General features: G+C 51.8%; 1 protein-coding gene across 1 annotated transcript in view; it reads right to left on the bottom strand.

Annotated features, from left to right (window-relative positions):
- The window catches only part of LOC140460087 (disintegrin and metalloproteinase domain-containing protein 19-like), a 44,745-nt gene extending 30,692 nt beyond the window's left edge, over window positions 1-14,053 (bottom strand). The window contains 4 exon segments of the mRNA XM_072554488.1: window positions 5,538-5,733; window positions 7,180-7,269; window positions 13,554-13,731; window positions 14,004-14,053. Of these exon segments, the coding sequence (XP_072410589.1) occupies window positions 5,538-5,733; window positions 7,180-7,269; window positions 13,554-13,731; window positions 14,004-14,053 (514 nt within the window).
- Window positions 14,054-16,111: the final 2,058 nt, after the last annotated feature.

Raw genomic sequence — 16,111 nt, 5'->3', positions numbered from 1 at the left:
TGAGGTGATACATTTTGAAAGATCCAATTCAAGAGCAAACTGTACAATAAATGGATAAGTCCTGGGGATAATTGATGTCCAGAGAGATCTGGGTGTTCAGGTCCATTGTTCCCTGAAGGTGACAACGCAGGTCAGTAGAGAGGTCAAGAAGGCATACGGCATGCTTTCCTTCATCAGACGGGGGGATTGAGTACAAGAGTTGGTGGGTCATGTTAACATTGTACAAGACATTGGTTCGGCTGCATTTAGAATACTGTGTACAGTTCTGGTCACCACATTACCAAAAGGATGTGGATGCTTTGGAGAGGGTGCAGAGGAGGTTCATCAGGATGTTGCCTGGTATGGAAGGTGGTAGCTATGAAGAGAGGTTGAGTAGGTTAGGATTATTTTCATTAGAAAGAAGGAGGTTGAGGGGGGGACCTGACTGAGGCCGACAAAATCGTGAGAGGTATCGGCAGGCTGGATAGCAAGAAGCTTTATCCCAGAGTGGGGGACTCAATTACTCGGGGTCATGAGTTCAAAGTGAGAAGGGAAAAGTTTAGGGGAGATATGCATGGAAAGTCCTTTATGCAGAGGGTGATGGGTGCCTGGAACACGTTGCCAGCGGAGGTGGGAGGGGCAGGAACAATAGCATCATTGAAGATGTATCTAGGCAGATACATGAATGGGCAGGGAGCAGAGGGATCCTTAGAAAATAGGCAACAGGTTTAGACAGAGGATCTGGGTCAGTGCAGACATGGAGGGCCAAAGGGCCTGGTCCTGTGCTGTAAGGGTCTTCATTCTTTGTTCTAACAGACCGAGGGGTCCAAACAGAAGGAGCTCTGGAAGTGTAGAGGGTTCAAGAGGACATGACGTTAATAAGGATGACAGGGAGAGAATCTCGACGTGAGAGAGTCCGAGGGTGGAGCGACGGTTCTGATTGAATACGTTGTATTGGTGCTCCTCAGTGAGAGGGACAACATGAGTCCAGAAATCAGGGACAAGGTCTATACCATTAATGGGATAGACAGAGACAGAGAGGGGCTTCTGACCAGGGTTAGAAATGGTAGATCTCAGGGCCAGATGAACTATATTCCAGGCTGTTGAGTGAGGCGAGGGAGGAATTGGGAGAGCCACTGGCAATCAGTTTCAATTACTCACTGGTCAGAGGAGAGGTCCCAGAGGGCAGGACAACAGCCAGTGTGGAACCAAGAAGGGAGTAAGGGACAAACCAGGAAACTACAGGCCAGTCTAACCCCAGTGGTGGGCAAATGTTTGGAAGCAATTCTGAGGGTGGGAATTTGGAGAGGCAGGGATGAATCAGGGGCAGTCAGCATGGCTTTGGCATGTCTGACCCAGTTTGGGTGAACATTTTGAAGAGGTGACCAGGTATTTGTTGCAGTTTATTTGGACTTTGGGAAGGTTGAGCTCTGCCACATTGGAGACTGAGAGTGAAGATAAGAGCCTGTGGGATACAAGGAAACTTGGCAAACGGGGTCTAGAGTCAGCTGAGTGACCGAAACTCAAGAGTGATAGTGGAGGGGGGTGTAAACCCGTGTCCTGAAGTGTTCCACAGCAATGGGCATTGGGCATTTTGCTGTTTGTAGTTTATGTTAATGATTTAGACTTGAAAGTAGGAGCATTGTTCACGATGCAGACAATATAAAAACGAGTGAGATGCTAAATAGTGAGGAGGATTATGGGAGGATAGAGATGGGCTGGTCAGTGGCAAATGGAATTCAATCCTGATAAATGTGAGGTGATACACATGGGCAGGACAAACAAGACAAAGGGAATCCATGATGAAAGGGCAGAATCCTGGGAAACCCCAGGGATCAGAGGGCCCTTGATGTGCATGTCTGGCAAAGGCAGTGATATGAAGTTAGGCCATGGTCTCATTCCAATGGAAGAACAGGCTTAAGGGGCTGAATGGCCTCCTCCTGTTCCTGTGTTCCGATATTCCAGTGGTCCCATTACATATCAGGACAGGTGGATAATAAGGAAGGCATATGTAATAGTTGTTTTTGTTGTTGAGATATAGAGTTTAGAGCAGGAATGGGGTGTTTAACCATTGGCTAGGCCACGGTGAGAGTACTGAGTGTAGGTCTGGAATCCACATTCTCAGGGGCGAAGGAGCAGAGGAGATTGACCAGGATGTTTCCTGGCCTGGAGAGTTTCAGGGATGGAGAGACCAAGAGATTGACAGCCTGTGGTTGTGCTCCTTTGAGCACAGCAGATTGAGGGGGGGTGGGGGGGGGGGGACATGACTGAGATGGATAAAATGGGGAGGGGGCAGAGACAGGAAGGAACTTGTTCCCCTTGATTGGGGGGGGGGGGGGGTCAGGGAGCAGAGGGGCCTGGATTGAAGGGAAGGGACTGGAGGTTCAGGGGAGATGTGATGTTTTTCACCCAGAAGGTGGTGGGAATCTGGAATCACTGTCTGGGAAGGAGGGACAGGGTCACATTGAAGAACGATTTAGATGGGCACTTCCTACAGGAAGCAAGGGAAGAGATTGCTGTGCCTTTGCGTCCTCCCTGTCTATTGGAGTAGTGCCAGATGATTGGAGGGTGGCAAGTGCTATTCCCTTGTTCAAGAAAGGGAATAGGGATAATCCTGGGAATTACAGACCAGTCAGACTCACATCTGCAGAGGGCAAAGTATTGGAGAGGATTCTGAGAGACAGGATTTATGATGACTTGAAAAACCATATTTTGATGACAGATAGTGAGCATGGCTTTGTGAGGGGCTGAAATCAACAAGGTAAAAACAATGACTGCAGATGCTGGAAACCAGATTCTGGATTAGTGGTGCTGGAAGAGCACAGCAGTTCAGGCAGCATCCAAGGAGCTTCGAAATCGACGTTTCGGGCAAAAGCCCTTCATCAGGAATAAAGGCAGTGAGCCTGAAGCATGGAGAGATAAGCTCGAGGAGGGTGGGGGTGGAGAGAGAGTAGCATAGAGTACAATGGGTGAGTGGGGGAGGAGATGAAGGTGATAGGTCAAGGAGGAGAGGGTGGAGTGGATAGGTGGAAAAGGAGATAGGCAGGTCGGACAAGTCAAGGAGACAGTAACTGAGCTGGAGGTTTGAAATTGGGGTGAGGTGGGGGAAGGGGAAATGAGGAAACTGTTGAAGTCCACATTGATGCCCTGGGGTTGAAGTGTTCCGAGGCGGAAGATGAGGCGTTCTTCCTCCAGGCGTCTGGTGGTGAGGGAGCGGCGGTGAAGGAGGCCCAGGACCTCCATGTCCTCGGCAGAGTGGGAGGGGGAGTTGAAATGTTGGGCCACGGGGCGGTGTGGTTGATTGGTGCGGGTGTCCCTGAGATGTTCCCTAAAGCGCTCTGCTAGGAGGCGCCCAGTCTCCCCAATGTAGAGGAGACAGCATCGGGAGCAACGGATACAATAAATGATATTAGTGGATGTGCAGGTGAAACTTTGATGGATGTGGAAGGCTCCTTTAGGGCCTTGGATAGAGGTGAGGGAGGAGGTGTGGGCATAGGTTTTACAGTTCCTGCGGTGGCAGGGGAAAGTGCCAGAATGGGAGGGTGGGTCGTAGGGGGGTGTGGACCTGACCAGGTAGTCGCGGAGGGAACGGTCTTTGCGGAAAGGGGTGGGGAGGGAAATATATTCCTGGTGGTGGGGTCTGTTTGGAGGTGGCGGAAATGTCGGCGGATGATTTGGTTGATGCGAAGGTTGGTAGGGTGGAAGGTGAGCACCAGGGGCGTTCTGTCCTTGTTACGGTTGGAGGGATGGGGTCTGAGGGCGGAGGTGCGGGATGTGGACGAGATGTGTTGGAGGGCATCTTTAACCACGTGGGAAGGGAAATCTGAGGGGCTGGTCATGCCTCACAAACCTTATTGAATTCGAGGTTGATGAAGGTAGAGCGGTGGGTGTGGTGCACGTGGATATTAGCAAGGCATTTGAGAAGGTTCCCCATGGTCGGCTCATTTAGAAAGTAAGGGGGTATTGGATACAGGGAAATCGGTCTGTCTGGATAGAGAATGGGCTGGCCCAGAGAAAATAGAGGGAAGGTATTCAGCGTGGAGCTCAGTAACCAGTGGGGTTCCACAGGGATGGGTTCTGGGACCTCTGCTCTTTGTGATCTTTATAAATGACTTGGATGAGGAAGTGAAAGGGTGGGTTAGTGAGTTTGCCGATAACATGAAGGTGGGTGGAGTTGTGGATAGTGTGGAGGCCTGTTGTAGGCTGCACCAGGACATTGACAGGATGGAGAGCTGGGCTGAGAAGTGGCAGATGGACTTCAACCTGGAAAAGTGTGAAGTGATTCACTTTGGAAGGTTGAGTTTGAATACAGATTACAGGGTTAAAGGCAGGATTCTTGGCAGTGTAGAGAAACAGAGGGATCTTGGGGTCCATGTACATAGATCCCTCAGAGTTGCCACCCAAGTTGATAGTGTTGTTAAGAAGGTGTATGGTGTGTTGGCTTTCATTAACAGGAGGATTGAGTTTAAGAGCCGCGAGGTTATGCTGCAGCTCTATAGAGCCCTGGTTAGACCACACATGGAATATTGTGTCCAGTTCTGGTTACCTCATTGTAGGAAGGATCTGGAAGGTTTAGGGAGGGTGCAGAGGAGATTTCCCAGGATGCTGCCTGGACTGGAGGGTGTGTCTTATGAAGAAAGGCTGAGGGAGCTGGGAGTTTCTCATTGGAGCGAAGAAGGATGAAGGTGACTTGATAGAGGTGTACAGGATGGTGAGAGTGGCACAGTGGTTAGCACTGCTGCCTCACAGCATCAGGGACCCAGGTTCAACTCTCTGTGTGGAGTTTGTACATTCTCCCTGTGTCTGTGTGGGTTTCCTCCGGGTGCTCCAGTTTCCTCCCACAGTCCAATAACGTGCAGGTTTGGTGAATTGGTCGTGCTAAATTGCCCGTAGTGTTAGGGGCAGGGGTAAATGTGGGGAATGGGTCTGGGTGGGTTGCTCTTTGGAGGGTCAGTGTGGACTTGTTGGGCCGAAGGGCCTGTTTCCACCCTGTAGGGAATCTAAGAGAGGCATAGATAGAGTGGATAGACAGAGACTTTGTCCCAGGATGGAAATGTCTATCATGAGGGGGTATAATTTTAATGTGATTGGAGGGGGGTTTGGGGAGATGTCAGAGGGAGGTTCTCTACACAGAGAGTGGGGTGGCGGGGGGGGGGGGAGATGTAGAGTCAGAGACATTAGGGACGTTTAAGCGACTCTTGGATCGGCCCATGGATGATAGTACAATGAAGGGGATGGAGGTTAGTCTGATCTTAGAGTAGGATGAAAGGTCAGCACAACATTGAGGGCCGAAGGGCCTGGACTGCTCTCTGTTCTGAGTCAGACAGACTATGGACCAAGTGCTAGACAATGGGATGAGAATCGTTTGGTGGTTGTTTTTGAGCAGTGTAGATTCGATGGGCTGAATGGCCTTTTGCTATCCTGTTACTCTCTGTGACAAACTTTCTAAAGTGTGGGTTTCTGGATGTTATTGACGTGTGAGTGGGATGTATTATCGCTGGAAAGTGAGACAGAGTCACAGTGTTCACTTAACAAGACCATAATTATCACACAGTTACCTGGACCCCAGAGCTGTTCACACTGTAACTGGTGGGACTGACACATCCCGGTGTAACAGTATCCATGGTTACCCTCACACTCGGAACCATCCAGATGGTAAACATTCCCGGGACAGTAGGCGGATGATCCGGTGCAGTACTCTGGGAGATCACAGGGCCCTGCAGCAGCTCGACACACTGTCCCAGCAGACAGGAACTGTGGGTCAGACAGACGGTCAGTCACACTGACAGAGGGCCCAGAGACCTCACCACACACTCACACAGACACAGGCACACACACACTCACACACACACTACACTCACACTCACTCACACACACACACACACTACACACACAAAAACACACACACACACACACACACACACACACGGACACACACACAGTCTCCTTGCTAACAGATAAGGTGATCCCAGCACTGAGACTCACAGAGACTGAGACACACTTACAGACACGTACACAGACTCTCTCTCTCTCTCTCTCTCTCTCTCATACACACACACACCATGTCTCTCAGTTAATATCTGTTCTCCGAGCCCCTCACCATCCGACTTGGAAATATATCCCGTTCCTTCAGTGTGGCTGGGTCACAATCCTGGAATTGAAAATGTGTTGCTGGAAAAGCGCAGCAGGTCAGGCAGCATCCAAGGAGCAGGAGAATCGACGTTTCAGGCATAAGCCCTTCTTCAGGAATGAGGAAAGTGTGTCCAGCAGGCTAAGATAAAAGGTAGGGAGGAGGGACTTGGGGGAGGGGCGTTGGGAATGCGATAGGTAGAAGGAGGTCAAGGTGAGGGTGATAGGCTGGAGTGGGGTGGGGGCGGAGAGGTCAGGAAGAAGATTGCAGGTTAGGAAGGTGGTGCTGAGTTCGAGGGATTTGACTGAGACAAGGTGGGGAGGGGAAATGAGGAAACTGGAGAAATCTGAGTTCATCCCTTGTGGTTGGAGGGTTCCTAGGCGGAAGATGGGGCGTTCTTCCTCCAACCGTCGTGTTACTATGGTCTGGTGATGGAGGAGGCCAAGGACCTGCATGTCCTTGGTGGAGTGGGAGGGGAAGTTGAAGTGTTGGGCTACGGGATGGTTGGGTTGGTTGGTCCGGGTGTCCCAGAGGTGTTCTCTGAAACGTTCCGCAAGTAGGCGGCCTGTCTCCCCAATATAGAGGAGGCCACATCGGGTGCAGCGGATGCAGTAAATGATGTGTGTGGAGGTGCAGGTGAATTTGTGGTGGATATGGAAGGATCCCTTGGGGCCTTGGAGGGAAGTGAGGGGGGAGGTGTGGGCGGAAGTTTTGCATTTCTTGCGGTTGCAGGGGAAGGTACCGGGAGTGGAGGTTGGGTTGGTGGGAGGTATGGACCTGACGAGGGAGTCGCGGAGGGAGTGGTCTTTATGGAACGCTGATAGGGAAGGGGAGGGAAATATATCCCTGGTGGTGGGGTCAGTTTGGAGGTGGCGGAAATGACTTTCTCCTCGAAGACTTGAACCGACTGTGAATCCTCTTACAAGGAGGCCTTCCTTGAAGAAGCTCCCTTCCTCCCTCTACAAGGATTTCAGTGAGTCCCTCTCTCACTGCAGCCACCCCCCCCCCCTCCCCCCAGGTCATCCCCTCTGCCCGTGACTCCCTTACCTGAGGGAGGGCGGTGCCATTACCTGACAGTTGTTACAGCAGACTCCATGTGCACACTGTGCTCCCCATTTCAATGTGCAGTTATTTGGATGACAGCACGAGTTCACACACTCCTGGAAAACAGGAATCACACAGGTCACTGTGTACACCTCACCGCGTACACCTCACCGCGTACACCTCACCGCGTACACCTCACCGCGTACACCTCACCGCGTACACCTCACCGCGTACACCTCACCGCGTACACCTCACCGTGTACACCTCACCGCGTACACCTCACCGCGTACACCTCTGAAGAACGGTCACTCAACTTGAAACATTAACTCTGTTTTCTGTCTCCTCACATGCTGCCTGACCTGCTGAGTTTCTCCAGTTAGCTCCGATTTTGTTTCTGTATTTGAAGACTATGTCTGTTTTATGAATTATTTCCAACCATCCCATCCCATCTGATGGGGTGCTGAAGGGTGGCTGCTGGTCCCCCCACCTCCTGTACATTTCCCACCCCCTCCACCAGTTCCCCTTACCCACATCAGGCCCAGCTCCTGGAATATTCTTTAAAGATTGTGATGGTTCTCTCCTCAACTATCTCCCACCTCCCTCAGGCAACGTGTACCAAAGCCTCACCACTCTCTGGCTAAAAACATTTCCCTAAAATCCCCTCTGAACCTCCAGCCTTTCACTTTCAAATTACACCCCCTTGTTTTTGACCTTTTCACTAAGAGGACTGTTGCTTCCTATCCCCCCCATCCAGCAGGATGTGGTCAAACAGCCTTGTGAGGCCAGACATACGCATTTTGTCACAGACAAGGCCGGATAAGGCAAGAGATGAACAAGAGTAATGGGCGCCGGTTGTGGGGAGGTGGGAGATGGAAACAGGGGAGGAGCAATGGGAGGAGGGAAGAGGAACCAAATGACATAAATATTGTGTACTAGTTGAATTCAGTGTGTGTGTGTGTCCCTGCCTTGTGGACAGTGGACACCACACCCTCTTGCAAGAGCGTAATAAACGACACGACTGATTCAGATCTTGTCTCGGACTGAAATTATTGAAGTGAGTGAGCTTCGTTTCTCACAATTGGGGGCTCGTCCGGGATATTCTTCGATCGATGGGGGGGGGGGGGGGGGGCGTGGCTGGCCCTGGACACTGGGAAGACACGTCCCGTTCCCAACTGAGGAGCGGTCCTGTGTCACGGATTGGTCCACTCCCTTGGGAAACTGGTACGAATCCCACAAAAGAGACATCTGAATCAGATAGTGACAGGAGGTCAATAGAAAATACGGCAAAAAGGGGCCAGGCAACTCTGTGCACAGACCAGGGTAAGAAACCTGACTTTTAAATACTGCCTTGGTGGCCGGGATTGAGTTTTAGTAGTTAATAAGAGACTAACGAAGGAACTTAATATGGGCTGTGCCGTGGGTCAGGAAAAAGACTCTGGGAGATCAAAAGGAAATTGTGGCGGGGTCCCTGACAACTTCCCTCCAGAAAGTCCATTGGGCAGGACGTTGTGGAATCGGAAAAATATACTTGTACACGGGAAAAAGATGGTTAAATATTGTTGCTTTGTATGGACTGAGGAATCCATTCTTCGTCCCGCTGTCTTCTGGCCAAAGTACGGGGTCAGACGAAGACTGGGTTTGTAAATATTTGAATTTATATGTCAATGGAAACAGCACAGCAGTTCAGGCAGCATCCAACGAGCAGCGAAATCGACGTTTCGGGCAAAAGCCCTTCATCAGGATGAAGGGCTTTTGCCCTGAAACGTTGATTTCGCTGCTCGTTGGATGCTGCCTGAACTGCTGTGCTCTTCCAGCCCCACTAATCCAGTAGTTGGTTTTCAGCATCTGCAGTCATTGTTTTTACCTTGTCAATGGAAACAGCCTTACAGTCAGGAGGAATCAGATTATGCTTCAAGTCAGAAGGGCTAGTGGCTGAAGGGCTACTGAGGGTATACTTTGTAACTAAATCATGGCCAGACATCCAGAAAAATATTCAAAAGATAGAGGGCTGAAGCGAGGAGCACCCAGAGGTGTTGTTGGGAGCTCAGAAAGTGTCTGTGAGATGTGGTGTGAGAGAGAGAGAGAGAAAAGAGCTGTACAGCTGGTAGAAAGTTTAACCCTTTGTGATTCGGTTTGAATGCACATTTGTTGGTGATTGAATGTTTGCGTTTTATTCCCTTGAACTTGAGTTCTGGGACTGTTTTGAATCTGATTTCTATTATGGAAATGTTAACATGATTTCTTTTAAGGTTAAGGATTTTACAGATTATGAAATAAAATGTTAACTCCTGTTCTTCTTACAGGTCATGACTACCTTACTATCAGTTTCTAACTAATCTCTTTTATCTTTACATAAAAGTGATTTATGGAGGACAGTTGAAGTTTCAGTTCAACATTAGATTGTAGTAAAAACAAGATCCTATGGTTAATATCTGTGACCTTGGATTCGGTCATTGTTCATGAGTTAGAAGGTTTTTTTTTAAACTTGAATAGACAAATCCTTTTAAGGCACTCCGATTATTTCACGACCTATAGCATTGTCATTGAGCAATGATTGGTCAGGACTACTTAAGAAAACTAATTTTGGATTTAAATTAAGGGACTAAAACCGGGTGATTATAGTGGATTTCAAAGTTGGGAACTGTATGCATTTTACATTTTAAATATTGAATACTGAATAAATGAATTTATAATATATAAATATATATTTACAAGTTCGGAACAGGCTTTAAAGTTAGTCAAGTATAAATTGATGAATTGGTATTTGAAGTTATGGGGAGCAAGAAATATTGCAATATTTTGTTAAAATATTTTTCAAGGTCTAAATAAAAGATTGGGTTATGAAGAACGGCCATGGGGTAGCCCGAAGGCTGGTCAGTTGGTTACATCGGGGCAGTAATTGATCTGGAAATGTAACATGAGAAGTAGAAACAAGAGGCAAAAATAATGCTAGCCCACGGTTGGTGAGATAATAAAGAAAAGGACAAAACTAAAAGGAGAAAGAAACCAGAATGATCAGGGAGGATATGTTAAAGGGTCTGGTGGAGAGGAACAAGGATCAAAGTGGAAATCCCCACAGGAGGGATGTTATTACTGCGAAAGGACGGGTCACTTTAACAGAGAGTGTCCTGATCCGAAAAAGGAAGGAAAGGCAGTGCCATTTATGAACCTTGATGAAAAATAGGGGTGTCAGGAATTCCTGCCCCCGGGGACCCCCCGGGGACCCACCAGGAACCCTTGATCAATTTAAAGGTGGGACTTTATAAAGAGGACAGAGTTTTCCTCGTCGATACAGGGGCAGCAAGGTCATCCTTAAATGTTAAGCCCAAGGCAGGGGGAACGAAAGAGTTAATTGGATTATGGTGACAGTTTTGTGATGAGAGGCACAAAGAATCAGTTTTGCCACCAAATTGGGACTGAAGTAACTGCAAATGGTGCGATGGAATCTGTTGAGGTTGTTAAAAATGAATGTGCTCGAGCAAAACAATTACAGAAACAGAACGAGAAGTCACAAGTGACTGGGAAACAAACAGAACGGCGCAATTACAGTTTTAAAAACGGTTTGGTCATTTGCGTTTCCACCCTGAATTACAGATAATGATTTGTATATTTCTATAAAATATAATGAATAATTAATATTTACAAGAAATCGATTGTGTTAGCCTGATTCAATATTAATTGGCAGGATCCCTTCACGCATTCTCAGTGACCTGTCATATTGATTCCTGGTTAATTTAAAACATGCCTGCAGTAATTCATTGTTAATTAAGGAATGGAAAGCTACATTACTGACTGATGTGGTAACTAAAGAAGCAGCTCTGAATCCACAGGAAGCGGTGGTTTATTCCCTAATACCTACTGTCCCCGGTCCTCGGGAAGCTCCTATCTCTGGCCACTGCCAATCCTAGAAACTCAAGATTTGTTCTTAAAGAAGGTTAAAGAGACTTTGAGGAACCGATTATACAGAGGCGACGCGAGCGTGGGATTACTTCTGTAGGATTGCATATCAAGTCTTTTGGTGCTTGAACACGATCTTCAGAATGCTGGGGATACTTAGAGTTATGATCTCTTAGTATTGGGATTGTGTCAAACATCATTTTCATATGTGTTATTAACGAGTCCTGAGTCTGATGATCCACAAGTAATAGACGCTGATGTAAGCAGCTCAGTAAATTGTGGAGATGTAGATAATCAGAGACAGTATCGCAGCTCTGAGATACATCTTAAGTCCTATGGGGATGGCCTTGGGGACGGTACTTGGTATAATGGTCCCGTCACAGTGCACCGGGCCCCCTTCCGACCAGCTCGCAACTGTCCCGATAAAAAGTGTAACCCAATATACCTAACAATAAGGAAAACCACCTGGCACGAAACAATCCTGGGGGGGGGCACCTATGAGATACAATGAAATGAAACATTTGGGATAGAAATGAAAGCAAATGGGAAGGATTTCTCAGGCTGTTGTTTTCAAATTAGTATAAGACAGGGAAAATGGGCAGAACTCCTGGGTAATAAGGTACAACCTTTCACCCCTCCTGATAACCCTAAAGTAGTAAAAATTATAGAGGTAAAGGACTTGAAACAGACCATTGAAATAGAAACTGGGTACGGGGATGTAAATGCCTGGGTTGAATGGGTAAAGTATACTGTGAGATGTCTGAACAAGAGTAATTGCTATGCATGTGCCTCCGTTCGGCCAGTGGCCCAGGGGGTTCCCTTTCTGCTTGGGTGGAAGCGAGACAGGAAGGGCATGAAATGTATGATAGCCCTGTATCAGGATGAGACTGCATGGAATGATAGGAATTGTACCTCCCTATCTCTGAAGTTCCTCCCTTGGAGAAGAAAGATGCAAAAGCCCCCCCACCCCCCCCACAGTCGGAAATCACACGTGGTATGTGCGTAGACGAGGTACAAGTCGGTCTGGAGACTTAGGGGGAGCTGACATTATGTACAGAGATTAAGGATGTTACCGAAACGGAGAAGGGAGGGAACTACTCAGCACTGAAGGTTCCCCGAGGGGATCTGTGGTGGGACGGTGGGGCAAAATATAGAGACCCACCTCCCTCCCTCCGGATTGGAGAGGGATATGTGCAATTGTACAATTGCAATTCATTTACCCTGGCATTTGAGAAGGAAAAGATAGGAGGGAAAAAGGGGAAGGGGTAAGAGATTACTGTTAGACACTTCTTTCGATGACAGGATTTATCTCGATTCAGTAGGAGTCCCTCAGAGGGGGGGTACAAGGCTCGTAACCAGATTGCAGCAAGCTTTGAGTCAGCTCTCTTTTGGTGGGTAACAATTAATAAAAATGTAGATTGGATAAATTACATTTTCTATAATCAACAGCGATTTATAAATTATACAAGAGATGTGGTTAAAGGAATATCAGACCAGCTTGATGTGACAAGTAGGATGGAAGGGAAAACAGAATGGCCCTTGATATGATTCTAGCGGGAAAAAGGGGGTGTGTGTGTGAGTGATGTTAGGAGGAAGTTGTTGTACCTTTATTCCTAATAACACTGTACCTGATGGTTCAATTACTCGGGCCTTAAGGGGATTGACTCCCTTAGCAGAGAACTGGCTGAGAATTCAGGAGTAGATACATCTCTCACAGGATGGCTGGAATCATGGTTTGGGAAATGGAAGGGGGTGGTGGTTTCTATCCTTACTTCCCTGAGAGTAGTAGTCGGGGTATTGGGAGACATTATATTGAATTCAAACCTGGGTCTGGGAGACACTCCCTGGGTGTCTGGATAAACAGCTCCGTGATAACCCCACTGGGCTCTCACTCCCCGGAATTCTGAGGGGCCTGGATAAAGTGGATGGTGTGGAAAAGGTGTTTCTATCCAAACAGAGACTCAGACCCAAGGGCACAGCCTCAGGGTGAAGGGACGGAGAGGAATTTCTCCAGCCACAGGGTGGGGAATCTGTGGGACTCATTGATGCAGAGGACAGGTCATTGAGTGTATTTAAGGTAAAGTTAGAGAGGTTCCTGCTGAGTAAAGGGATCAGGGCTATGGGGGAGAAGGCAGGAGAATGGGGTGAAGAAACCTATCAGCCATGATCGAATGGCAGAACAGACCCGATGGGCTGAGTGGCCTCAGTCTGCTCCTGGGTCTGATGGTCTTGTGGGGGGTGGGCTGCACGGATGGGGGGTGGGTACATTCAGCTGGAACAGAGTCTTGTTTGGGAATCACTCCCCTGGGAATCACTCCCCCGCCCCCCACCACCCCACCCTCACCCCCTCACCCTCCATCCCCCCTCACCCCCCATCCCCCTCACCCCCTCTCACCCTCCCCACACCCTCACCCTCATCCCCCTCACCCCCACATCCCCTCACCCCCACCCTCAACCCCTCACCCCCACCCCCCATCCCCCTGCCCCTGAGGGGGTGCCTCACCTGTACCTCTCCACAATCACACTCCTCCCCCTCCTCCACATAACGGTTGCCACAGCGCCCAGCTCCATACAGCCTGCTCAGGTCCGGGAGGTTAAATAAACACATCCCTCCGCCCTTCTCCAGGAATTCCTGAAGCTGCCTCTTGCTGCAGGGACTGAAGAGAAGTGGGAATGGGTCTCTGGAAAACAAGGAGCAGGTGATCACTGGGAGCACTGGGACACCCAGACCCCCTGGGACAAAGGGCTCCTGACACTACCACCATGTTGAGTGTTGTTGGAGCTGCCCCCATCCAGGGGCAAGTGGGGAGTATTCCCTCCCCCTCCTGCCTTGGGCCTTGTAGGACAGGGGTTTTGGGGAGTCAGGAGGGGAGTTACTCGCTGCAGGATTCCTGGAGTCATAGACTCACACAGAATGGAAACAGACCCTTCAGTCCAACTTCTCCATGCTGACCCCCAGGTTTCTGAAACAAATCCAGGCCCACTTGGCTGCGTTTGCCCCATCGTCCTCTAAACCTTTCCTATTCATACCCCTCATGTTTTTATAAGGTCACCCCTCAGCCTCTTGGGGGGGGGGGGGGGGGGGGGGGGGGGGGGGGGGGGGGGGGGGGGGGGGGGGGGTTCCACTAAAAGGTGACCCTCCTGAGCCACAAGTTACTCTCAAACCTTTAATATATTTGTACCATCAGTTTGGATCCACCTTGATCTTATTGCAGGCCTCTGAGCAACTCTTGGGGGATGGGGCTCACGGTGGTGGTGGGGGGGGGGGGGGAATGGGGCTCACGGTGGAGGTGGTGGTGGGGGGGGTGGGGCTCACGGTGGTGGTGGTGGGGGGATGGGGCTCACGGTGGTGGTGGTGGGGGGGATGGGGCTCACGGTGGTGGTGGTGGTGGGGGGGTGGGGCTCACGGTGGTGGTGGTGGGGGGGATGGGGCTCACGGTGGTGGTGGTGGTGGGGGGGTGGGGCTCACGGTGGTGGTGGTGGTGGGGGGGATGGGGCTCACGGTGGTGGTGGTGGTGGGGGGGGTGGGGCTCACGGTGGTGGTGGTGGTGGGGGGGTGGGGCTCACGGTGGTGGTGGGGGGGGTGGGGCTCACGGTGGTGGTGGGGGGGATGGGGCTCACGGTGGTGGTGGGGGGGATGGGGCTAACGGTGGTGGTGGGGGGGTGGGGCTCATGGTGGTGTTGGTGGGGGGGATGGGGCTCACGGTGGAGGTGGGGGGATGGGGCTCACGGTGGGTGGTGGTGGGGGGATGGGGCTCACGGTGGTGGTGGGGGGATGGGGCTCAGGGTGGTGGTGGTGGGGGGATGGGGCTCACGGTGGTGCTGGTGGGGGGATGGGGCTCACGGTGGTGGTGGGGGGATGGGGCTCACGGTGGTGGTGGGGGGGGATGGGGCTCACGGTGGTGGTGGTGGGGGGGATGGGGCTCACGGTGGTGGTGGTGGGGGGGATGGGGCTCACGGTGGTGGTGGTGGGGGGGATGGGGCTCACGGTGGTGGTGGTGGTGGGGGGGATGGGGCTCACGGTGGTGGTGGGGGGATGGGGCTCACGGTGGTGGTGGGGGGATGGGGCTCACGGTGGTGGTGGGGGGATGGGGCTCACGGTGGTGGTGGTGGGGGGGATGGGGCTCACGGTGGTGGTGGTGGGGGGGATGGGGCACACGGTGGTGGTGGTGGTGGGGGGGGTGGGGCTCACGGTGGTGGTGGGGGGGATGGGGCTAACGGTGGAGGTGGGGGGGGGTGGGGCTCATGGTGGTGTTGGTGGGGGGGATGGGGCTCACGGTGGTGGTGGGGGGGGGATGGGGCTCACGGTGGTGGTGGGGGGGGGGATGGGGCTCACGGTGGAGGTGGTGGGGGGATGGGGCTCACGGTGGTGGTGGGGGGGGATGGGGCTCACGGTGGTGGTGGGGGGGGGTTGGGGCTCTCGGTGGTGGTGGGGGGGGGGGAGATGGGGCTCACGGTGGAGGTGGGGGGGGATGGGGCTCACGGTGGAGGTGGTGGGGGGATGGGGCTCACGGTGGAGGTGGTGGGGGGATGGGGCTCACGGTGGTGTTGGTGGGGGGGTTGGGGCTCACGGTGGTGGTGGGGGGGGGGGGATGGGGCTCACGGTGGTGGTGGGGGGGGGACGGGGCTAACGGTGGTGGTGGGGGGTGGATGGGGCTAACGGTGGAGGTGGGGGGGGGGCTCATGGTGGTGGTGGTGGGGGGGGGATGGGGCACACGGTGGTGGTGGTGGGGGGTGGTTGGGCTCACGGTGGTGGTGGGGGGGGTGGGGCTCACGGTGGTGGTGGGGGGGATGGGGCTCACGGTGGTGGTGGGGGGGATGGGGCTAACGGTGGAGGTGGGGGGGGTGGGGCTCACGGTGGTGGTGGGGGGGATGGGGCTCACGGTGGTGGTGGGGGGGATGGGGCTAACGGTGGAGGTGGGGGGGGTGGGGCTCATGGTGGTGTTGGTGGGGGGGATGGGGCTCACGGTGGAGGTGGGGGGATGGGGCTCACGGTGGTGGAGGTGGGGGGATGGGGCTCACGGTGGTGGTGGTGGGGGGATGGGGCTCACGGTGGTGGTG

The sequence above is a fragment of the Chiloscyllium punctatum genome, chromosome 36 (assembly GCF_047496795.1).
Source record: "Chiloscyllium punctatum isolate Juve2018m chromosome 36, sChiPun1.3, whole genome shotgun sequence".
NCBI lineage: Eukaryota > Metazoa > Chordata > Chondrichthyes > Orectolobiformes > Hemiscylliidae > Chiloscyllium > Chiloscyllium punctatum.
The sequence above is the reverse complement of the archived record's forward strand: the minus strand, read 5'-3'. Positions and strand labels throughout refer to the sequence as shown.